The 24,236-nt window shown below is 49.4% G+C and overlaps 1 protein-coding gene across 2 annotated transcripts; it reads left to right on the top strand.

The window, feature by feature from the left end:
• The first annotated feature begins 205 nt into the window (after positions 1–205).
• DENND10 (DENN domain containing 10) lies at positions 206–22,738 on the top strand. 2 transcript variants are annotated; one of them, XM_058671580.1, is made up of 9 exons: positions 206–275; positions 1,632–1,828; positions 4,223–4,302; positions 6,846–6,994; positions 10,364–10,475; positions 12,726–12,826; positions 17,579–17,686; positions 18,815–18,909; positions 22,262–22,738. In XM_058671580.1, exons 1-9 carry the CDS (start codon positions 221–223, stop codon positions 22,436–22,438), a joined length of 1,074 nt encoding a protein of 357 aa, XP_058527563.1. In that variant the 5' UTR covers positions 206–220; the 3' UTR covers positions 22,439–22,738. The 2 variants fall into 2 exon arrangements, with proteins under 2 accessions (XP_058527563.1, XP_058527564.1); XM_058671581.1 differs by lacking the exons at positions 206–275; positions 4,223–4,302 and having other exon boundaries at positions 1,693–1,828.
• The last annotated feature ends 1,498 nt before the right edge of the window (positions 22,739–24,236 follow it).

Raw genomic sequence — 24,236 nt, forward strand, 5'->3', positions numbered from 1 at the left:
GTTCTCAGCCATAGATCGCATGCATGCCAGTGGTTGCTCTGACTCAGCTTGGCACAGGCCCTCACTAGTCCTGGCCCCTGCCTTTAGACTCAGCGCCAAGGACCCAGGAAGAGCCCGCCCGGAGCAGGAAGTCCGGGGGCGGGGTCCACCACGGGGCGTGGCCTGTGGGGGGGGGCGGAGCCCCGAGGGCGGGGTCTCCGGCGGGGCCCGGTGGCGGAAGATGGCTGCGGCAGAGGTGGTGGACACTCAGCTGATGCTCGGAGTAGGGCTGATCGGTAAGGACGAAGGCGCCCTGCCCCACAGGCCCGCGCCTGTCCTGGACCCTCGGCGGCCCCCTGCGGTCCAGGAAGGCGCGGCCCTCTCCAGGTGTGGCCTCGCACGGCCCCCCGGGGCCCAGCTGGCCGCAGGGCCGGGCAGGGCGGTGGCCTCGGGGCGTGGGTCCGCGGGACTGCTGGAGCCGGCGCCGGGTGTGCACTGGGCTCGGGCGCCGCGGCTGGCGCTCCCGCTGCGCTGGGTAGCGTCGTGTCGAGGGCCAGGGTCCTTCGCCCTGAAGCCCACACAGCTAGTCCCGCACTCCCGAAGCATGCGAGGTGGTGGGGGTCCAGGCCGGGAGTGGGGGTTCGCTGGGGTCCCCGGACAGCCTGGCTGGAGCCGGAACCTGTGTTTCAGGGGTGCGCCGTTCTTCCTGTAGGTCCCCCGTCGCATCCTCCCCAGGTTTTTACCAGCCTGTCCGCCCCATGAGCCATTCCCAGGCTTAGCCAAACTGCAGAGCTGCGCTCATTATTTTTCCATGTATCACAGGTGGGCGATACCTAAAAGTTTTTAACATTTATTTTTATTGGAAAGGCAGATATACAGAGAGGAGGAGAGACAGAGAGGAAGATCTTCCGTCCCATAATTCACTCCCAAAGTGAGCGCAAAGTGCCGATCCGAAGCCAGGAGCCAGGGTCTGCCTCCAGGTCTCCCGGGAGGTACAGGGTCCCAAGGCTTTGGGCCATCCTCCACTGCTTTCCCAGGCCACAAACAGGGAGCTGGCTGGGAAGCGGGACTGCCGGGATTAGAACCGGCGCCCGTATGGGATCCTGGTGCTTACAGGCAGAGGATTAGCCAATTAAGCCATTGCACCCACCCCGTTTCTAAATGTGGTGTTAAAACTGTCTCAAAGCAGAATCAAAAGCCCCTACTGTCTTAGTTCTGCCTTGAAGGTGCTGAATACAGCTCAGTTAAACTGTGGCTTTATCTGGGAACAAGGAAGAAAAAAGATGGTCAGTGACCAGATGTTCAATTCAGCAGCTTTTACATTTTTGTTATATGACATCCACTTATTATTATTTTATTTATTTATTTTAAACTACATGTAGAAGTGTTTGTTTGGGATGAGATAGAGAGGAACTCCACTCAACCCCTAGGGTTCAACGTTTTCATTCAGGATTTGTTGTAAGAAAACTCAAGTGACCTCAAACTCAAGGAGTGGAGGGTGGGAGCTGGACGCGGTAGGGGTAAGGTGGCATTTGCCGGCTGCGGGCTCTCTTGCTTTGGCAAGGGGGTGCTTCAATGGATTGCACCGGTGTGTGGTGCTTCGGCGTCATCTGCCTGGCGAACGTTCCACAGTGAGCATGTCTCCACCTCAGAGAAGGACACGAACGGAGAGACACTGTGGGTGTGGTGCTACCCTCGCACCACGGCTGCCCTGCGGAGTCTGCTGCTGAGGAAATGCTGCCTCACCCAGGACGCCGCGCCGCTCCATCCCTTCGTCTTCGGCCAGTACCGCAGAACGTGGTTTTACATCACCACAGTTGAAGTTCCTGATGCCTCAGTGTTGAAAAAGGTATGACTGCGGTGCTGGGCAAGAAACGCCAGGTGAGGGGAGAGTGTGCAGGTGGCTTCCTGTCACGCCCAGTGCTTGTGGGGATGCTCGCGATTTCACTGAAAGCCTTCTCTGCAGCGCTCATTTCTTCTAAAAATATTCTCCGTGGTCTCTATTACATGACACATGTCTCAGCCTGTCACCCTTTCAGCATGTTTCAGAATTTTTAAAACAAAATAGCAAGGTAAAATTCTTACAAGGAAACAAAATTGAGGAGCCAGGCATTAGCCACCCCTGGGGATGCCATTTCAGAGTGCCGGTTGGAGTCCTGGCTCCACTGCTTTGGGTCCTGCCGCTGTAGGGGCTGGATGGGGCAGCGCTCGCAGCTCCAGTACTTAGCCTGGTGCAGCACTGTGGGAAACCCAGGCTGCGTTCCACTCGGCTCGCGTCAGGCTAGTCCAACCCTGGCTGTTGTGGGCACTTGGGAATGAGCCAATAGAAATAATGTATTCTTTTGAATTTTATTTTTCATGATGTTTACACAGTAGATTAGAGTGGGAAGAGTTGAGGACTAGGGAAAGTGAGTGGAACCACTATTTGTACACCTTCCTTATAGAATGAATATTTATCTCTCTTTTTCTCTGTCACTTTGCCTTTCAAATAAGTAAATAAAAAAATTGGAAAGGATAGTTAAGAAAATTCATTTATGAAGCAGGGTGTTTGATATATTCACATACCCAATATCAGTGTGCTGTGTGGAAAATTATATATGGTTGGGCTCCATGCTATAGCCCAGTGGCTGGGGTACTAGCCTTGCATGAGCCAGGATCCTGTGTGGGCACCGGTTTGTGTCCCGCTGCCCTGCTTCCCATCCAGCTCCCTACTTGTGGCCTGGGAAAGCAGTCGAGGATGACCCAAAGCCTTGGGACCCTGCACCCGTGTGGGAGACCTAGAAGAAGCTCCTTGATCCTGGCTTTAGATCAACTCAGCTCCAGACTGTTTTGGCCACTTGGGCAGTGAAGCAGGGGATGGAGGATCTTTCTCTCTGTTTCTCCTTCTCTTTGTAGATAAGACTTTCCAATTAAAATAAATAAATAAATCTTTAAAAAAATATAGTGCTTGGAATGGCAAGATTGGCAGCAATTCAGAATTGTTGAACTATCAAAACCATTTGAGCAGTGCCCTCAGAGTATGCCCCATGTTGGGGACCTTGGGATGGGTGGTAGGCTGGGTGGGGCTTCTCTATCTCCCGACTTTCCCCGGATACAGAAAAAAAAAAAAAAGAGAGATTGAGAATGCGGAAACAATGGTCTTACCCACTTTCCTGTAGCTCTTGACCCTTTGTGCCCTAATCAACTATGTAAAGATCATCAAAATAAAATAACAATAATAAAAGAAAATAAAGTATATATGGTTGTTGTGGACTTTCCTAAATCAGGCAGGTTTTTCAAAGAAAAGCATAGTGAATAAAGGTGCTGTGCCAACTTAAACATGCAGAGTTGTGTTTAAGAAAGCAGGAAGGCAGCAGTGTGGGACTGTGTGGCTTGAAGACAGAACGGAGCCTCAGGAGGAAATGTGAATCTGGAAGAAGGCCTCCCTCTGCTGTGGGTCTTTCAGCTCCCGCGCTACGGCGTCCTGCGGGAAGCCTGGCTGCTGCCCGCTGCGATCCTCCCAGGCTCTGCCTTCCAGCAGCGCCAGGGCCACGTCTGTGTCTCCCAGTGTTTTCAAGGGTGTATTTCTGGATTGTGTCTTGCTGATGGGAGTGTTATGTGTGTGATGATCAGAATCCTGGGGTGTTTACTTGGGCCACAGTTACTGTGACAGGATCCTTGTTAGAGTCTCATTCATAAACACCAGGTGCTAGCATTTTTTAAAAAAAATTATTTATTTTTATTGGGAAGTCAGATTTACAGAAAGGAGGAGAGACAGAAAGATCTTCCATCTGCTCATTCAATCCCCAAGTGGCTGCAATGGCCGCAGCTGAGCCAATCCAATTCCAGGAGCCAGGAGCTTCTTCTGGATCTCCCACGTGGGTGCAGGGTCCAAAGCTTTGGGCCGTCCTCTAATGTTTTCCCAGGCCACAAGCAGGGAACTGGAAGGGAAATGCAGCAGGTGGGATACGAATGCTTGAAGATGAAGGATGGTTTGTTGAGCCATGGCAGTGGCCCACATGTTTTGAAAATGTCTTAAGAATGTTGCCTTCTTAAGGAGAAAATTGAATATATGTAAGTAAATACATGTGTAGATACTTAAGCAAACATAAAGAAAGTATAAAGGAGTAAGTGGGGACTTTTCCATGTTTGGTCTTCTTGGTACTGGTATATCTTGTTCAAAGGTTTGCTAGATTGCGGTAATATGAATTCATTCTATGAAAGTATGTTTAAAACATGTACTTTTCTTGTTTCTTTTGGACAGGTGACTCATTTTTCTATTGTTCTGACCGCCAAAGATTTTAACCCAGAGAAATATGCCGCCTTCGCTAGGATATTGTGTAGGTCTGTATGAAAACTATTAAATGCTCGTTTGCCAAAGTGAAGATCTTGCTCAGCACTTCACATAACCAATTTGCACACTGAGGAAGCACGTTCAGCCCCTTCTGCCCAGCCTGCTGGCTAACGGCCCTTCGGGGACGGTTACGCAAAGGGGAACTTCTCTGGGACCTTGCCAACACTGCTCTTACGTGGGAAAACCACATCTTGGTGAAGAGAAAAAGGTTTGCAGAGCTCCTGTAGTGCCTGGTCATGTGGGGCCACTTGTCACTTTTGGCCTGTTACTTGTACTCCCTGCCCAACTAGAACTTTCCTTAGCAAGATGGATAAATTCTCTTCTCAGGTGGCATGCTGGTTCATACATGTCGTGGTCAGCATGTTACAGTCTTCTGGAGAAAGTGGAGGTGCTTAATAATACGAAAGCACAGGAAAACGTTTCCTAGCTGGAATGCCCCACGTTAGGGAAAGTCGAGTTAACTGATTAGCTGTGATTGAAGTGGATTCCTCTGGTTTCACCCAGCTGTAGAAAACACATATCTAAAATCAGCAGTTTGCTCTCTGCCTTGGCATGTGCCTCTACTGCAGTTAATGAAATTATGCCTTTGGATTGAGACACTAGGTCTTTCTGAAAGCTTTTGCAAAGTTTAATTTGGGGGAATTTTGTGTGTGTTGCCTGTGTTACAGGGTAGAATTAAAATTCTAGATGTTGTGTGTGGCCTTGAGCTCTGAGGCTCTTGCCCAGCAAGTAGCTGTTTATGGTTTTCCCTGTAAGAAAAGTAAATGGCTGACCGTTTGCCATTTTTGCGCTTCTACGTGCATATACACATACACTGCAGACACATTCCGAAACAAAAGACCCTTGTCAGAATATGTGCTGCTTACTTAAGGGTTGCAGTTAACATTGCACTGTGACTGAATGAGGCTTTACTATTTTTGCAGCCAGCTATGGTAGCAAAAACTTACTGTGGTAAGATAAAGTCCACATAAACTATGTGGCTCACGCTGGAATGTAAGTAGTTGTCAGCTAACGTGGCCCTGCCACAAGGGGAGATGATCATTGCTTGTTTAGACACTGTCCAGAGACCAGGAGTTCAAAACACTACAAGGTGTTTTTAAAGCACTGGACCACGCTGGAGTTGACTGAGTCAGAGTGAGGGTACTGACAGCTCACGGGGGAATATTCTAGGTGCAGAAGGCAGAATGGCCCCCAGCCCCATCGCCTGCCCAGGAGGAAGGCTGGAGGTTTCCTGGAGGCAGCTGCAGGGCCATGGTGTCACTGCACACTGGCTTCTTCTCTTCCACAGTGCTGTTGGAGGAGCAGGGGCTGGGGGCTCCTGTCAGCCTCCAGCCCTGCCCCATGCCCCTCGGGCACCTGCGGGTCATCCCGTGTGCCTGTACGCCATGTGCCCCTGCAGCTGCATACATCCTGCACAGGTGTCTGCCTGCCCACGCATGGCCTCGTAGACAGACGGGTTGCATGGTGGTGAGGTCATTGTGGGTGGAGTTGCTGTTCTCTGTTCCTGGTGGGAGAAGCAAGCCAGTGTGCCCAGTGGCAGAGGAAGCCACGCGGGAGATTGCCCCCGCCCCCTCAGGCCCTGCAGGTCGCCTTCATGCAGCTCCCGGGACCCCACCAGAGGCTGTTTTCTCCCTATTTAAGCATATGAGTTCTTAGGTTTGCATGTATTTGCCTTACAAGAGAACTTACAGTATTCCTTATTCTTTACCTTCTTTCTCAATGTGTAGATTCAAACGAAAAACTCTGATAATTGCCAGAATTTCCAGGTTGTTAAAATATTCGGTTTTAAACTTAACATGGAGTAATCTGATATTCAGATTATCTATCTCAAAGCATCAGTTCTATTTCCTCCTCAGTTTTCTTTCATATGAGCTGATGAAAGGCCCGAGTGGACCCAATCCTATTTCTCAGGCACAGTTTATTTTTAGTTGCTCATCGGAAGAGATGTCAAGGGGAAGAGACTGGCTCCACATGTGAGCTCTGAATGCAGACAGTTTCCTGTCAGCATTTTCTGGAAGTTTTGACTTGATTATGAATGTCTCTAGTAACACATTTATCCCAGGAAACTTTAGAGTTTTTATTTCTCAATTATCTAAATATAGCTGCCTCTGGGAACTCTGATGATAAGTATGGGTTCTACAGCTAATGACTGCTTTCTGTGTGAACAGTGCATAAAACTGCTGTCTTGTCAAAGGAAACCCCAGCCATAAAACAGCCGAGTGACTAAGAGCACCAGTTGGGAGGAGCACTAGTTCTTCCTGCTGCCTCAGTGGGGTGCAGCAGGCCTCCCCAGGGTGGCCAGAGAGCTGATTTGATGGGAAGAATGGTTGGAGAGCTGTCACGTGGGGTTTATTCAACATATTCTCTAGCCAGACTCAGGCAGGAACATGGGCACGCTCATGTGTCACAAACAGGTGCAGGAGCCTGGAAGGGTAGTAGTGATGGCTTTGCAGATGACCTGTGCCTACCTGGGTGCCTCCCCAGGTGACTCAAGTCAACGAGGGGCATGGTTGCTTTTTGTCCTTTCTTGCAGGTTGTACCTGAAGCATGGGAGCCCAGTGAAGATGATGGAGAGCTACATTGCCGTTCTCACAAAGGGAGTATGCCAGAGTGAGGAGAACGGCTCTTTCCTCAGCAAGGACTTCGATGCCCGGAAGGCGTACCTTGCAGGCTCCGTTAAAGGTAACAGGAAAGGAGGGCAGTGGGATGTTCCCATAGCAACACTGGAATGCCTGAGCCCAGAATAATCTCTCCTTGAACTCAGGCGCACTCTCTTTCCATCTGTTGTTCTGTCACATTTAGACATTACTTTAGCTTCTGTTTTTCCTCACTCAAAATTCTATCAGAGAAGAACATTTTTATATCTATATTATTCTATTATTACAGAAATGTTCTTTTTTTTTTTTTTTAAAGTGTATTTATTGCAAAGACAAAGAGCGATAGAAGGAGAGATATCCCATCTACTGGTTCATTCTCCAATCCCCACAAGTGCTGGTCTAGTCTTAAATCAGTAGCCAGCAGACACAAAAAGATTGTCTGTCTGCTGCTTCACTCCCCAGGTGGCTGCAACAGCTGGAGCTGAGTCGATCCAAAGCCAGGAATAGCTTCTGGGTCCCTCACATGGGTTCAGGGTCCCAAGGCATTGGGTCATCCTCTGCTGCTTTTACGGGCCAAAAGCGGGGAACCTGATGGGAAGTGGAGCAACTGGGACACGAACCCAGGCCCATCTGGGATGCCAGTGCTATAGGTGGAAGCTCAACTCGATATGCCATAAGGCCAGTCCCATCACCTTCGCCTCTTAGCATCTGCCCTGACAGAAAGCTGGCACTAAGACCTAGGCACCCAAGTGACCTCTTAACCACTATAGCAATGCCTGTCTCTGTGGGATGTTTGATCAACCAGCCAGTTTGACAGCTCAAGGCCTCCACTGCTTGCACATGGTTTTCTCTCTTTAAGCCTTAGCCATGCAGTCTTCCACCTGCAGACATCAAGCCTTGGCCCGGAATTCTTAATTCAGCTCCCAATCAGAAAATGCAAAGTGGCAGAGCCAGCCCAGAGCTAAGCTGTATGGTTCAAGACCCTAGAGCAGGAGAGGGAAGCGCTGAAGGTGGCTCCTTCTGCTAACTTCTTCCCAGCCACCTGGCTTTGCTCTGGATCCTGCTGTCTGTTGTGTTTTTTAAACATCCCTGTAAAGGTGTTAGGTCAAAATGATTTAAGTAGTGATGCAAGCGAATGAATTAGTAGATAGTCTTTTTTTTTTTTTTAATAAAGATTTTATTATTATTGGAAAGCCGGATATACAGAGAGGAGGAGAGACAGAGAGGAAGATCTTCCATCCGATGTTTCACTCCCCAAGTGAGCCGCAACGGGCCGGTGTGTGCCGTTCTGAAGCCGGGAACCAGGAACCTCTTCCAGGTCTCCCACACGGGTGCAGGGTCCCAAAGCCTTGGGCCGTCCTCGACTGCTTTCCCAGGCCACAAACAGGAAGCTGGATGGGAAGTGGAGCTGCTGGGATTAGAACCGGCGGCCATATGGGATCCTGGGGCGTTGAAGGCGAGGACTTTAGCCGCTAGGCCACGCCGCCGGGCCCCAGTAGATAGTCTTTTTCTTCAGTTTCTTTTTTTAAGATTTATTATTTTTATTGGGAAAGCAGATCAAATTTATAGAGAGAAGGAGAGGCAGACAGATCTTCCATCCACCGGTTCACTCTCCAAATGCTGCAATGCCCATCTGAAGCCAGGAGCTTCCTCCGGGTCTCCCATGCAAGTGCAGCATCCCAAGGCTTTGGGCCATCCTCTGCTGCTTTCCCAGGCCACAAGCAGGGAGCTGGATGGGAAGCAGAGCAGCTGGGACACGAACAAGTGTCCATATCGGATCTTGTATAATTTGTGAGGTTGAACGATTGTTTACTGCAGTGTCATCCTGTTCCGCTTCCAATCCAACTTCCTACTAACACACCTGGGAAGACAGTATATGCTAATCCAAGTACTTGGCGCTACCACCTTGGTGCACTGGATCAAGTTCTAAGTTCCTGGCTTTTACCTGGACGTACCCTAGTCATTACAGCCATTTGTGGAGTAATCCAGTGTGGGGCAAAATCTCTCTCTGCCTTTCAAAAATGTCCATCCAGGGCCCGGTGGCGTGGCCTAGCGGCTAAAGTCCTCGCCTTGAACGCGCTGGGATCCTAGATGGGCGCCAGTTCTAATCCCGGCAGCTCCACTTCCCATCCAGCTCCCTGCTTGTGGCCTGGGAAAGCAGTCAAGGATGGCCCAATGCATTGGGACCCTGCACCCGCGTGCGAGACCTGGAAGAGGTTCCAGGTTCCCGGCTTCAGATCGGCACGCACCGGCCCGTTGCGGCTCACTTGGGGAGTGAATCATCGGAGGGAAGATCTTCCTCTCTGTCTCTCCTCCTCTCTGTATATCTGACTTTGTAATAAAATAAATGAATCTTTAAAAAAAAACACAAAAATGTCCATTCCATATACATAAATCTTTTCTTTTAAGGAATAATATTTGCTGCTTTAAAAAAAAGATTTATTTATTTTTATTGCAAAGTCACATATACAGAGAGGAGGAGAGTCAGAGAGGAAAATCTTCCACCCGATAGTTCACTCCCCAAGTGACCGCAATGGCTGGAGCTGAGCCAATCCAAAGCCAGGAGCCAGGAGCTCTTCCTGGTCTCCCACGCGGGTGCAGGGCCCCATTGCTTTGGGCCGTCCTCGACTGCTTTCCCAGGTCACAAGTAGGGAGCTGGATGGGAAGTGGAGCTGCTGGTATTAGAACCAGCGTCCATATGGGATCCCGGTGCGTTCAAGGTGAGGACTTTAGTCGCTAGGCGGCCACCAAAATGGGTCTAATATTTGCTTTTTTTAGGGGAAAGGAGGTAATATGGCCTACCATTTAAGACACTAGTTAGGACACCCACATCGCACAGTACTTAGCTAGGGCTCCTGATATGCTAACTTCTTGATAATGCCAGCCCTGGGAAGCAGTGATGGGTGCCCAAATAATTCGGTTTCTGCCCCCCACATGGGAGAGCTGGATTAAGTATCTGGTTTCTGGTTTCAACCTGGCTAGTCCCCATCACTGAGCTCATTTCAGAAGGGCATTAGTAGATGTTAGCTCCTATGTGGTCTGTTCCTCAAATAATAAAAATACATTTGAAAAGTCATTTTTCACTTGTATGATAAATTCCTTCTGATAATGTCCTGGGCTGATGTATCAGTCAGTTCCATTTCGCAGGCCCACACCTACCAGTGTGCCTGGGTGAGTTCTGGTTCGACTTGCAGTTACAGCTCCTTGGGAGACAGCAGGTCATGACCAAGTACTAGGGTCCCTGCCACCCACACAGGGAGGTTTGGATTGAGTTGCAGACTCCTGGCTTTGGTCTGGCCCAGCCTCTGCTATTGCAGTCATTTTGAGAGTGAACCTGTGTGTGGAAGACATGTCTGTTTCTGTCTGTCTTTCAAATAAATACAAATTAACTGTAAACATTGTTAAATGCTTATGTTCTTACATACTATTTAATGTGTTAATTTCTTTTTTAAAGACATTGTATCTCAATTTGGAATGGAAACTATCATCTTACACACTGCACTGATGCTAAAGAAAAGAATTGTTGCTTATCATCCCAAAATAGAAGCTGTCCAGGAATTTACCAGGTACTGGGTCTAAATATTCAGAAGTCTGAGCTTCCTTGGTGGTTTGTTGCATGTTTGATATAAATACAATTTGTTAGTGTCAGAGGGAAATACCATTTTGGTCTGATGTTTCAGTTAAGATCTAGTAGTTCCAGGTCAACTGAATTTGGACGGATTAACTTCAGGACTAGGACCGTTTGAGTGCAGGGAGTTAATAGACTGGTTGCCAGACACTTAAATATGTTAGGTCTGTAAGCCATATTATCTCTGTGCCAAGCTCTCAACTGTCCGGGTAACACTAAAGCAACCATGTTAAATGAATGGGCATGGCTTGTTCAGAAAGCTTGATTTAGAAAGATAGGCAGCTGGCCCACAGGTCATGGCTTGCTGTCCCTTATTTGAGATAAATCATTTCTTCTGTTCTCTTTGACCAAAGACTTTTTTATTTTTAATACGTATAAAAGTTTTTTTAAATTATACATACCTATAAATATATTTATGAGCTTTTATTTACCAAGTTTTTTTTTTTTTAAGGATTTATTTTTTATTACAAAGTCAGATATACACAGAGGAGGAGAGACAGAGAGGAAGATCTTCCATCCGATGATTCACTCCCCAAGTGAGCTGCAATGGCCAGTGCGCACCGATCCGAAGCCGGGAACCTGGAACCTCTTCCAGGTCTCCCACGCGGGTGCAGGGTCCCAATGCATTGGGCCATCCTTGACTGCTTTCCCAGGCCACAAGCAGGGAGCTGGATGGGAAGTGGAGCTGCCGGGATTAGAACCGGTGCCCATATGGGATCCCGGTGCGTTCAAGGCGAGGACTTTAGCCGCTAGGCCACGCCGCCAGGCCCTATTTACCAAGTTTTAACTTGCTTTCGAATCTTTTTTTTTTTAATGCAATGGGGGTTGGCATTTGTGCTGCACTTACCATGTGCTGGGCGTTATATAAGACATCTTGAATTATTAAATTTAGTCATGACAAGAACCCTATCAGGAAGTGTGTAAGTACTCTATTTTATGAATGAGAAAATAGGTTAGAGAGCCAGAACTTTCACTCTCTGTGCTCTGGCTCCAAGCCCTTGCAGTCTTCTGCCTGGTCAGCTTGTTCCCACAGGTTGATGCTTCCTGCACTTGTGTGGAAGGAACCCAGGCCCTGCAAGGCACACCCTGGAGGAAATAACAAGTAAAAAACACATAGCAGGGCCTGGCACAAAGATGTAGTGGTTAAGGTCCTCGCCTTGCACACCTGGGATCCCATATGGACATTGGTTCTAATCCCAGCAGCCCTGCTTCCCATCCAGCTCCCTGCATGTGGCCTGGGAAAGCAGTTGAAGACGGCCCAAAGCTTTGGGACCCTGCACTCACATGGGAGACCTGGAAGAAGCTCCTTGCTCCTGGCTGCGGTTTGACTTAGGTCCAGCCATTGCGGCTGCTTGGGGAGTGAACTACCTGATGGAGGATCTTCCTCTCTGTCTCTCCTCCTCTCTGTATATCTGCCTTTCCAATTAAAAAACAAAAAATGAGAAACAAAAAACACTAGTTTAAAAAAAAACTTCATAGAAATAATTAAAAAAAAAAAAAAACGCATAGCAACACCGAAATTCCTAAACCAAGAATGATCTCTGGGATAGGTAGCAAAAAGCCCTAGATATATTTGGCATACCTTGAAGTAATTGTACTGCAGGTTTTTTAGGAAATCCATGTTGTGGGATGAACACAACATGGTTTGCAAGCTTGACTGGAGTTTTAATGTAGCTGGGAGACTTCCTGAGGGGTCCCGCTCCCCCAAGAGTTTCTTGCTGTGAGAGGTCCTGCTGTACTTCCCCCCACACTCCCTCACCATGGCAGCCCACACGGTGTGGTGTTTGGAGGAAAACTTTGTGTCACTGCCTGCCACTGTGGAGATCTTTGGAAAATTGACGAGCTGTTCGTAGCTCATCTGGCCATATTATTTTTTTTTTTAAGGAATCCATTTTGTTTTTGGTGGTGCTTACACCGTTGAGAAGGACGCCTGTCCACATGGACCAGTCAGGGTGGGAAGGGGCGTGCAATGCAGGAAACAGGACGAGACAATTGCTTTCTTTTTTGTCTTCCTGTATCTGGGTGATGTCGGGCGCCAGGCAGAACTTAAGACATAGTGCTACTTTAATCTGAAGCTGGGGGGTGCTTGCTGGGGAAGTTGGGGTGTGGCTTCCCGGGGAGGAGGAGGAGTCAGAGCGGCCAAGGGGCAGGCCAGCAGCCATTCGGGTTCTTGCCTTGATTTCCCCAGGACTCTGCCTGCCCTGGTGTGGCACCGACAGGACTGGTCCATCCTGCATTCCTACGTCCACCTCGATGCTGACGAGCTGGAAGGCTTACAGACATGCACAGGTAGACCAGAGGAGCCCAGGGATGAAGTCATTGGATTTAAGGGGAGGGGGTTGTTGTTTCATTGTTTTTATACATATTGATTATTTTTTTTAAACATTTATTTATTTTTATTGCAAAGTCAGATATACACAGAGGAGGAGAGACAGAGAGGAAGATCTTCCATCCGATGATTCACTCTCCAAGTGAGCCACAACGGGCCGGTGCGCGCCGATCCGATGCAGGGAACCAGGAACCTCTTCCAGGTCTCCCATGCAGGTGCAGGGTCCCAAAGCCTTGGGCCATCCTCGACTGCTTTCCCAGGCCACAAGCAGGGAGCTGGATGGGAAGTGGAGCTGCCGGGATTAGAACCGGCATCCATATGGGATCCCGGGGCTTTCAAGGTGAGAACTTTAGCCGCTAGGCCACGCCGCCGGGCCCTATACATATTGATTATTAACTTTTTTTTTTTGGCTAATGCAGTTCACTATTTATCTCTTTTTTAATATATATTTATTTTTGTTGGAAAGTCAGATTTACAGAGAGAAGGAGAGACAGAGAGAAAGATCCTCATCTGCTGGTTCACTCCCCACGTGACCGCAATGGCCAGAGCTGAGCCAATCTGAAGCCAGGAGCTTCTTCTGGGTCTCCCATACAGGTTCAGGTCCCAAGGCTTTATGCCGTTCTCGACTGATTTTCCAGGCCTCATGCAGGGAGCTGGAAAGGAAGTGGAGCAACCAGGATACAAGCTGGTGCCCATATGGGATCAGGGCATGCAAGGCGAGAACTTTAGCCACTAGGCTACCGTGCTGGGCCCCATTTTTTATTTCTTAAAAAAAATTACTTCTGGGTCTGGCATAGTGTTATAGAGGCTAAGCCTCCAGTTGGAATGCCAGCATGCCATATGGGTGCTGCCTTGAGTCCCAGCTGTTCCACTTCCAATCCAGTTCCCTGCTGATGTGCTGGGAAGACTGTGGGAAGACAGAGAAGGATGGCCCAAGTACTCAGGCCACTGCAATCATGTGGGAGAAGCTGGAGCTGGATTGGAAGTGGAGTATCCAGGACTGGAACCGGCAACCCTGTGGGACACTGCCGCTCTAGACAGCAGCTTCCCATGCTGCACTGCAGCCCTGGCCCAGTGCTCGAGTCAGTCTGTGTTCTGGAACTCTCTGTACCACTCAGATCTGAACAGAGGGAGCCATCAGGCCACTCACTGCACTTTGCAGGGCCCGGGTGTTGAATGACCGCAACAGATGAAAACTTGGAGGAAGCACGTTGACCAGTGTGGATCCTGCCACTTCCTGCCGGAAAGGAAATGTTTGACTTCAGCTCTGCTCCTTGATGTTGCAGTGTAATTTTTTTTTCTTTTTTTTTTTAAAGATTTATTTTTTTTTTAAGATTTTTTTAATCTTTTTTTTTTTTTTTTTTACTGGGAAGTCAGATATACAGAGAGGAGGAGAAAGAGAGGAAGATCTTCCATCTGATGGTTCACTCCCCAAGTAACTGCAATGGCTGGAGCTGAGCCAATTCGAAGCCAGGAGACTCTTCCTGGTCTCCCTCGTGGGTGCAGGGTCCCAAAGCTCTGGGCCGTCCTTGACTGCTTTCCCAGGCCACAAGCAGGGAGCTGGGTGGGAAGCGGGAATGCCGGGATTAGAACCGGCGCCCATACGGGATCCGGGGTGTTCATGGCCCTACATGAATGCTACACTATCGCGCCAGGTCCTTTTTTTTAAAAATATATTTTTATTTTGAATTTTGAATTATGTTGTACAGTTTCATATAGGCTGGGATTCTCCCCCCAAACTTCTACCTGACAGATTTTTCCCATTTTACTACACTAGTGTAGTCTTTTTTTTAAAATTTATTTTATTGTATTGTTGTTGACAATCTTTACATAGTTAATTATGGTTAAAAAAAAAAGGTTCAGGGGGTATAGGGAAGTGGGTAATACTATTATGTCCATATTGTTTCCATCATGTATCTGAGGTAAAGGGGGATATTGAGGGAGAAGCCCCACCCAGTTTCCCACCCACCCCAAGTCCCGGATGTGGGGCATGCTCTGAGATACTTGCTCAAGTGGTTTTAATAGTTCTCCAGTTATGAATCGCTGCCAGTTTCGCTCGATGAGGTCGTCCACTGATTGATAGGGTCCATCATAAAGTCTCCGTTCGCCCCATATTTCGCTGCCAACATATAGCTGAGATGAATGATTGACCTGTTCTGTCTTCTGTCTTTTCTTGGTTAGAGTTCTGAGTCCAGCAGTTCTATTGGGGAGATCTCCAAAGAAACTTTGAGGTATTCCCAGACTAGATTCTTGTATGTTCTAGCAAGCACAGGGCCCGGCACATTCCATCACCCCAATCAGCTGGTGGTTTCAATTGCTGGGTTGGTTCTGTTTTTAGTCCCGAGTTGCACTGGAACCAATGGGTGTTGCAGTCCAGTCTGGTTCTGCCCAGCACATACTCGGCCCTTACATCAACCAGTGGGAGCTGCAGCCTAGTCGGGGTGACCCACAATAACCCCCACCAGGCCTGCCCCCTACCCTGGTTTGCCAGTATGTGTAGCTGTAGACCAGTCTGTCCCCCATCCCATTTGGCTCTTGTACTTGTCAGTGGGTATTGAAGCTTAGTTCCATCTAACCAACTCAACCATCCAGCCCTCATGGATGTTGTCGAGTGCCTCTCTGTCTAGCCACCCCAGCTCCCATCCTAGTTTTCATGCCCTCCCGCGGGAATAGTGACCCAAGAAGGGGGAACCCACTTTTTCCCTCCCAGGTCTCTCTGTCCCGGTTTATGCACTCTTTAGGTGGTTCTGTGATTTGACTTGACAGAATTAGTCCCCAGTGTCAGCTGATGCTGTGGCTAAGCCCAAACATCCCTCACCTACTCTAATTTATGCTTGCACCCGCAGGAATAATCAGCCCAGCCTGGCTTTTCCCTGATCTAGTCCACATGCAGTGCACAGGTGTTGCAGCCTTGCTTAGTCTGGTCTGTCCCCATCCCAGCCCACGCTCTCCAGTGGGAGCAGCTGTCCTGCGAGGGGACCAGCCCCTTAATCCCCCTGCCAGCTCTGTCCCTCCCTTCCTGGATCTCACGTGTGCTGGTTGGGTGCTGCAGTCAAATCCAGTATAGGCAACCACGCCCTGGCATTCCATAATGTGTACTGGTTTTGTCGCAACCAAACCCGGCCCAACCCACACTCTGTTCTGGTGATCGGATTTGCCAGTGTATGACATGAACTGATTCAGTCTGGTCTGCCCCTGACCCATGCTGAATGTGTGCCAGTGGGAAACTTTCCATGGCCTATTCTGGGCTGTTTCCTATCATGCTTCTTGCGCTTACCTGCAGGGACTGTGTCCTGCCAGAGGAGTTGTCCAGGCTCCTCCATCAGAACCCCTCCCAATGCCAGATTTTGCGCATACCAGGGGGTCCTTGAGCCAACCCTACTCAGTTCACCTCCTGTCCTAGCAGGAACAGTGGCTTTTCCTGGCTGGCTTTCACCCCATTCTGGTTCTTGTTGTTGGATGTTTCAGCCCAGCCATAGCTCGTCCATACCCACATAGAGCTCACACATGGCTCAGTAGGGGGTTGAGACCCAGCCTAGTCAGTCCCACATCTACCCTGGTTCTCCATGACACCAGATGGTGTTGGGGTCTGAACTGGCCTGGTGCATCCAATCCAAGCCCACATACACTAGTGTAGTCTTAAGGAATCATAATTCTATCAGTCTCTTATTTAAGTGTACCGCGACATTGCTGGTACAGACAATGTCAGACAGTCCAGCATCCCATTGTCTATACATGTCCAACAGTTTCATTGGGAATCCATCTTTGGTCTGGAAGCAGGGATACTTGTTCCATTTTACCCCCACATCTGGATATGGTAGACCCCAGTACTCCATCACTATACATTTCCATAATTGAGAAGCCATGAAACAAGGTCAACAACTGGTATGAGTTAGAACAGCCACAGCAACAACAACAACAACAACATCAACAACAAATTATAGCTCCATGAAAAAACACCCCACTGAGTAACCAACACGTGTGACAAAAAGGAAACACAAAAGTATCTTGGGAAAAATAATGCCACCAGGTATTCCATGAGCCAGTGATGAATTCGACAAGAGAAAAGGAATTATTTGGAATAAACAAAACTGAAATAAAAACACATGGGATACAAACAAAAAACAAACAAAAAACACTATGGATTGGATTATTGAAGTTACACTTTCCATGCCGGTTTCCTTATACAAGAGAGAACATACGGTATTTGTTCTTTTGTGATTGACTCATTTCACTGAGCATAATGGTCTCTAGTTGGGACCACCTAGTTGTAAATAGTATGATTTCATTCTTCTTAATAGCTGAATAATATTCCTTGGAGTAGATGTACCACAGTTTCTTTAACCACTCTTTGGACGCGCATCTCGATTGTTTCCATGTCTTTGCCATCGTAGGTTGTCCTGCTGCAAATATAGGATTACAGATCCCCTTCTCGTATGCAGATTTCACTTCTATTGGGTATATTCCTAGGAGCGGGATAGCTGGGTCCTATAGCACCCTCCAATACTGATTGCAGTGTAACTTTTGAGCAGTCGATTGTAGGAATTTCTTCAGGCCGTGTAGTGCTAAGAAATGCTGCAGGAGAGTTGGTGTCTTGTGAATAAAGAAAATGGAGAACCGACCTGCAGCTAATGACCTTGTGCACTTCCCTCTCTTGGGGCCTGTTCGTGATCCCTCTGGCTTGAGCGGCCGTGGTTCTCTTTGCAATGCAGGTTACGTCGCTGGCTTTGTGGACCCGGAGGTGAGCAACAGGCCGGACCTCTATGACGTGTTTGTGAATCTGGCGGAGAGCGAGATCACCGTGGCTCCACTAGCGAAAGGTCGGTCCTCCTCTGCCCTCAACACGAGGTGTAAGCCAAGCGGCTGTGGTTTTCAGGCTGATTGTCTAAACCCAGAATTGGGGAACCTGCCAGAGCTATTTTTTTCCAATTAAAAAATTTATTTTATTTTTGATGATGCTTGCATAGTTGAGGATGCATGCCAGTGTGGCCCACAGAGTAGGGCGGAAAGAGACCAGGACTGAGACAAAGTAGATGAGACAATTGTTTCTAATTTTTTTTTCCTTCCTGTACTGAGGGAAGGAAGAGAGAAGGGGAGAGGGCTGCAGTGAGCAGCTTAACCGCATCAGAACCCGGGCGGCTTCCTGCGCTCGTCTGGAAGGGCTTTAGTACACTGAATGCTAGCTGGCTGCTCCCAACTGTCAGGAAGGGCTGCTGTCACAACTTTGCCACCAGGAAGATAAATTCTTCTTCTGCTTTTTTTTTTTTTTAGATTTATTTATTTTTATTAGGAAGGCAGATATCCAGAGAGAAGGAGATACAGAGAGAAACATCTTCCGTCCTCTGATTCACTCCACAAGTGGCCACAGTGGCCAGAGCTGAGCCAATCCGAAGCCAGGAGCAAGGAGCTCCTTCTGGGTCTCCCAAGCGGGTGCGGGGTCCCAAGGGCATGGGCCGTCCTTCACTTTTCCCAGGCCACAAGCAGGGAGCTGGATGGGAAGTGGAGCAGCAGGGATTAGAACCGGCGTCCATAGGATTCCAGTGCGTGCAAGGCGAGGACTTTAGTCACTAGTGTACTGTGCTGGGCCTTGGGAAGTTAAATTCTTAACTGTGAAGTTCTGAGCACAACAGTCAGGCTCTTGGCTTAAAGAAACCCATTTGCTCATTGGAACTTTTCCCTCGATTTTGTTTGGGAAGAAAAATAAAAATTCTTGTTGGGTGGCTGCGGAGAGGAGATTTGCTTTGGTATTGATGTGTTTTCTTTGTGATCGTATGTGCCCTCCTGCTCTGTGGCCATGTCTGTGGCCAGTAGTGAGTGGGAAGGTGGAAGTAATGGGTGGTGTTCTGAAAAGTCCCTTTAGTTTGCAGGAAGATAGGATGATTGTTTTTTATTTTTATTTATTACATAAACGTCTCAATGTTCACGTGACATCTTCCTGCTCTCTCTAGAGGCCATGACGATGGGCAAACTGCACAAAGAAATTGGGCAGCTGATCGTTCAGTCTGCAGATGACCCAGAGAAGTCAGACAGCCAAGTTATACAGGTTCGTCCCTGGTCTTCCCATTTGGCAGCAATAAGAGAGTCCCGCACTGGTGGGACAGGGGTTGTGGACGGTCAGTATGTGACAGTGCTGGTCACAGCTTCTGTGCTCATGCGCAGAGTGAAGGGACAGGGGTCTCAAACCTGCTGTGCAAATGCGCAGAGTGAAGGGACAGAGGGCTCAAACCTGCTGTGCCCATGCGCAGAGTGAAGGGACAGAGGGCTCCACCTGCTGTGCCCATGCGCAGAGTGAAGGGACAGAGGGCTCCACCTGCTGTGCCCATGCGCAGAGTGAAGGGACAGAGGGCTCCACCTGCTGTGCCCATGCGCAGAGTGAAGGGACAGAGGGCTCCACCTGCTGTGCCCATGCGCAGAGTGAATGGTCATAGGAGCAGCCAGTGAAGGGCTGTGAGGGGAACTGCACAGTGGCCTCGGTGTGATGAATGATCAAGTGTGGTTTACTATGAGGTGTTAATGACATGTAATCACAGGGCTAGGGTCCCTGCCTAGTGCCAGCCAGAGCTTTCCTTCTCCTTTGAGAATGTTAAGGGAGCAGCAAACCGTGGAGCCAGGGTTGCTGCTGAATGTGGGAACAGATTGTCAGCCTATAGTTTTGCTGTGTTGCAGGCAGGAAAACACAGCCAGACCCCATCCCAATAGGCCGACTGCCCTCACACCCCACAGTCAGGCTGGCCAGAGTGTCATGTTTGCCAGCTGGCACCGTCTCTCTGTTCCTGCCAGAGCCACCTGGCCTCTGCCCTGAGTGCAGCTTACCAGGACTCATCCCTCTGTCTGCTGCCTCTGTTTGGCCTGGTCCCCGTTGCTCTGGACGTACACACCCCCGAGCCCCTCCCGGGCCCTGTTCATCTAGAAGCCAGCCTTCCGCTCCTTGGCAGGGGATTGTTTGCCCAGTCTGCACCTGTGCCAGGCAGGTGCTGTTCATCTGGCCTGACCTGGCTCATTTGTTTACTTCTCCACTGAGCACTAGGCACATGGGTCCAGAGGTGAGCATGGTCTCTTGGCCTGCAGAACCTGCACGTTAGTGGAGCAGATGAGCGACAGTAAACCTGCACGTCATGACAGAGCAAGGGGCAGGCATGTGGGCAGGAGGAGGCTCTGCAGGGCTTGCCTGGACCTCCCAGCTGTGCTTTCTGTTCGGTGCCATGACCCGCCCAGCCACTGCCAGGGAGGGTAGACGGATTCTGTCCCAAGGACCTGGCTTTTGAGGCTCTGTGGAGAACCATTTTTCCAACCCCCCCCCCCCATGGGGCTTATTGTTGGCACCCTTCCTCCCATCCCCAGGGGAAAGAAACTCCAGATGAAATATGGGATCCTAAGGTTTTTCTTTTTCTTCTCTCTCTTTTTTTTTTTTGTTAAGATTATTTATTTATTTATTTATTTGAAGGCAGAGTTAGAGAGAGAAGAGAGACAAGTGGAGAGATCTTGCATCTGCTAGTTCACTCCCCAAATGGTCACAGCAGTCATGGGCTGTGCCAGGCTGAAGCAGGAGTCTAGAGCGGCTGCTGCTGCTGCTTTTTTTTTTTTTTTTAAAGATTTATTTATTTTTATTGCAAAGTCAGATATACAGAGAAGAGGAGAGACAGAGAAGAAGATCTTCTGTCCACTGATTCACTCCCGAAGTGGCCACAACAGCCGGAGCTGAGCCAATCCGAAGCCAGGAGCCAGGAGCTTCTTCTGGATCTCCGACGTGGGTGCAAGGTCCCAAGGCTTTGGGCCCGTCCTCAACTGCTTTCCCAGGCCACAAGCAGGGAGCTGGATGGGAAGTGGAGCTGCCGGGATTAGAACCGGCACCCATATGGGATTTCAGCGCGTGCAAGGTGAGGACTTTAACCACTAGGCTACTACTGTGCAGGGTCCTAGCCTGGACCTTCTTCTCCCATGTAGGTGGCAGGGATCTCAGCACGTGGAAGCACAGCAGCTGGGACGTAAACTAGCACTGCAGTCTGCAGCTTACCCTGCTGTGCCGTAGTGCTGGCCCAGCCCCTGTACCCAAGCTTTGAACACTTGTGCTGCTCACGGAGTGCGACATGCACAGGTAACTCAGTGTAGTGCCTGAGTCTTGGGTAGGGGGAGGGGGAGTGACAGCGCTCAGAGGGCACAGAGATTCAAAATGTCTGAAAGAACTCGTGCCATCAGTGAGCCCGGACAGACAGGGTAAGGCGAGCTCTGGTGAGCCCGTCTGCAATGCCCCCAAAGGAAGACAGGCCCTGAGGCAGAGGATGGGGAGGGAGATATGTGTGGAAAAAACTGACAGCTTCTCAAACAGCTAGAGATCGAATTTCCCTATGGCCTAGCAGTTCTACCCAGGGTAGTACTGGTCCCAAGAGCTGAGGACTCAGTGGCTGAAGTCCTTACCTTGCAAGCACCAGAATTCCATATGGGCGCTGGTCCATGTCCTGGCAGCTCCACTTCCCTTCCAGCTCCCAGCCTGTGGCCTGGGAAAGCAGCAGAGGACAGCTCATAGCCTTGGGACCCTGCACCCACGTGGGAGACCCGGAAGAAGCTCCTGGCTTCAGATCAGCTCAGCTGTTGCAGCCACTTGGGGAGTGAACTAGCAGATGGAAGCTCTTTCTCTGTCTCTCCTTTCTGTAAATCTGCCTTTCCAATAAAAATAAATGTTAAGAAAAAAAAAAAGAATGGAAAGCAGGGACTCAAGCAGATCATGGCGTGCAAATATGCAGAGAGATGTTATTCACAATCACTGAGAAGTTGGAGGAGCCTGGGTGCCCCTAGGCGGATGAGTGGGAGCCACAGTGTCGTGGGTCTGCCCCGTGGAGCATTAGTCACTCAGCTGCAGGCCAAGATGAGCCCTCAGCGTTTGTACTTGAAAACATCTAAAGTGTTAAAAAAAAAAGTCTGTGACATTGAATTTTAGGTTTATGACTTTATAAAGGTAATCTGATAAAAATGTAAAGTAGCAGAAAAAATTCTAGAGAATGCTCCTCCAATTTTTTTTGTTTGTTTTTGTTTTTCAAGATCGATTTATCTGAAAGGCAGTTAGAGAGAGGGAGAGCTGGATGTTCTGTTCATCTGCTGGTTCACTTCCCAAGTGACCAAAACAGCCGGGACAGGCTGGTCCGAAGCCAGGAGCCAAGGGCTTCAGAGGGAGCCTGCTCCCGTGTGGGAGCAGGGATCCAAGGGCTTGGCCCATCTCCTGCTGCTTTCCCAGGACCATTAGCAGGAAGCTGGATGGGAAGTGGAGCAGCAGGGCCACAACCAGCACCCCTAGGAGATGCTGGTGTCGCCCATGGCAGCTCTATCTGCCGCATCGCGGGCCAACAGCTGTTCTGATTTCTGGATACGAATGTGTTACATATTTGCGTGTTCTATTAAAGGATATTGCGCTGAAGACAAAGGAAATCTTCACCCACATGGCACCGTTCTCAGAAGTGTCGGATGATGGAGGGAAGGTGGTCCTCAATGTGGAGGCCTTGCGGCAGAAACGGTTCCCACCAGCCACAGAGAACTTCCTGTACCACCTGGCGGCGGCCGAGCAGATGCTGCAAACCTGATGGCAGGTGCCCTGCCGGCGGCTGAACTGGAGCCCCGTCACTCTGACTTCCCATCAACTGTGTAAAATACCAAAATTAGCACAGAAAAGGTTATATTTTTAATGATTTACCTGAAAGTTTGAGATTTGACCGAAACACTGAAACCCATGAACACATACCTGTGATTGCCTCCCAGCTGATTAGCTTCCCGCCTGCGGTCAGAGCTGGACAAAGTGACGTGAGAGTGGCCCAGTGTCCTGGAGCCCAAACACAAGCCATGGCCGCTGGGGCCGCCTTCGCCGCCCCTTCCCGTGGTCCTCCAGGCATGGGCTCCGTCGGAGCTGCCTGCTACTTTGCCCTGCATCTCCTGGGCAGACTCAAGTTTCCCAGCAGGGCTGCCAGGTTGTCTGCGGAACCATCGAGAACAGCATCTGGAGGTCCTGGCAGTCTCACTTTCTTGGCCTTTGAACATTTTGTCCTATAAGGGTGTTGCGCAGGTTTTATACCCGAGTAGGCAGCTATGATAATCCGTATTTCTCTGGCCGCAGCAGCCTTGGTGACGGCCTTGAGGTGTCACCCCCCTTTAGCCCTGCTGCTAGCAATCCCTTTGGAAGACGCCAGTCCTTGTACGACAGGAAAACCGGAAGCCCGCGGCAGGGCTGTCTGCTGCCAGCAGTGACTACGGGTGAGGAAGTGCGCGTCTTCACTTCCTGCAGGGGCCGAACCAGACAGTGTCTTCAAGCCATGTCAGCAGAACCTGGCCACGTGTCCCAGCTAGCTGTCATTGTCCACGTAGGTACCCCTTTTTCAAACTTGGAGACCTTGGAAGCCGAGTAAGCATGGAGGTCTAAGCTATCTGCTTGTCATTCTAGTCCATGTGTTTCTGTTCTTGTGGAAAGATGATTTTTCACTCAGTACTGTTGTCTTCAAAGTCTTACCTGGAAACACGTATGTTTGCTTGAACTTTTGCTTTTTCTTGGATAAAATTTAGCCTTGTCCCGCTCCTTTGGGTGGGAAGAGGGGAGGCTCCAAAATGAGTTTACTAAGGCAACCAGCTGGGATTGACACCTGCACTTTATGAACATGAATACTAACATTTCTCACCCTTTCTTTGGGCATTATTAGTTAACAAAATTGTTAAAATTATAAATTTATGCTGTACAAATAAAATGAAAATATTTTGATACTCCACACAGTTTTAGTTGAGAATTGTACCCTCTTCCCCCTAAATCTCCTGGTGTGTCAGAACGGAACCCCTTTCCTCCAACTGCCACCCCGCCTGGGTCCTTCTCTCCCCTCCAGCCACCCAGCCTCTATCTGCAATCTCTGACTATCTGGTTCTCTGCATTTTTCTTAGTGTGAGCCTGCGGCTGGACCAAGCCACATGACAGCTCATGCACACCCATTCTGTCTATAGATTGTGGGGACCCGGTCTGGAAAAAGCCGTCTTTCTGGCCCAGGAACAACTGAAAGTCATGGTGCTTGCTTTGGCCACTGGGAGTAGGACATTCTGGAAGCACCGCTCACACAGGAGGGGTGGGTGCTGTCTATACCCTGTGTGCGGTCCAGGGGCTCTCATGGGCAAGGCAGGAGCTGCTCTGGAGGCTTGAGTGGCCTGTAGGAGGACAGGACCCACTAGTGGCTTTTGCAATAGCGTGGTCAGAGCTAGACCAGACATAGGAAGTAGGGTACTATGAGAGCACATAGCAGGAACACCTAATTCAATACCACGCCTCCTGGGAGGCCTCCCAGAAGCAGCGATTGGTGTCCACAGAAGACCTGAAGGTAAGCAGAGGGAACAGCCTGCATGAAGGTCTGG

The sequence above is a fragment of the Ochotona princeps genome, chromosome 13, assembly GCF_030435755.1.
Source record: "Ochotona princeps isolate mOchPri1 chromosome 13, mOchPri1.hap1, whole genome shotgun sequence".
In the NCBI taxonomy this organism is placed as follows: domain Eukaryota; kingdom Metazoa; phylum Chordata; class Mammalia; order Lagomorpha; family Ochotonidae; genus Ochotona; species Ochotona princeps.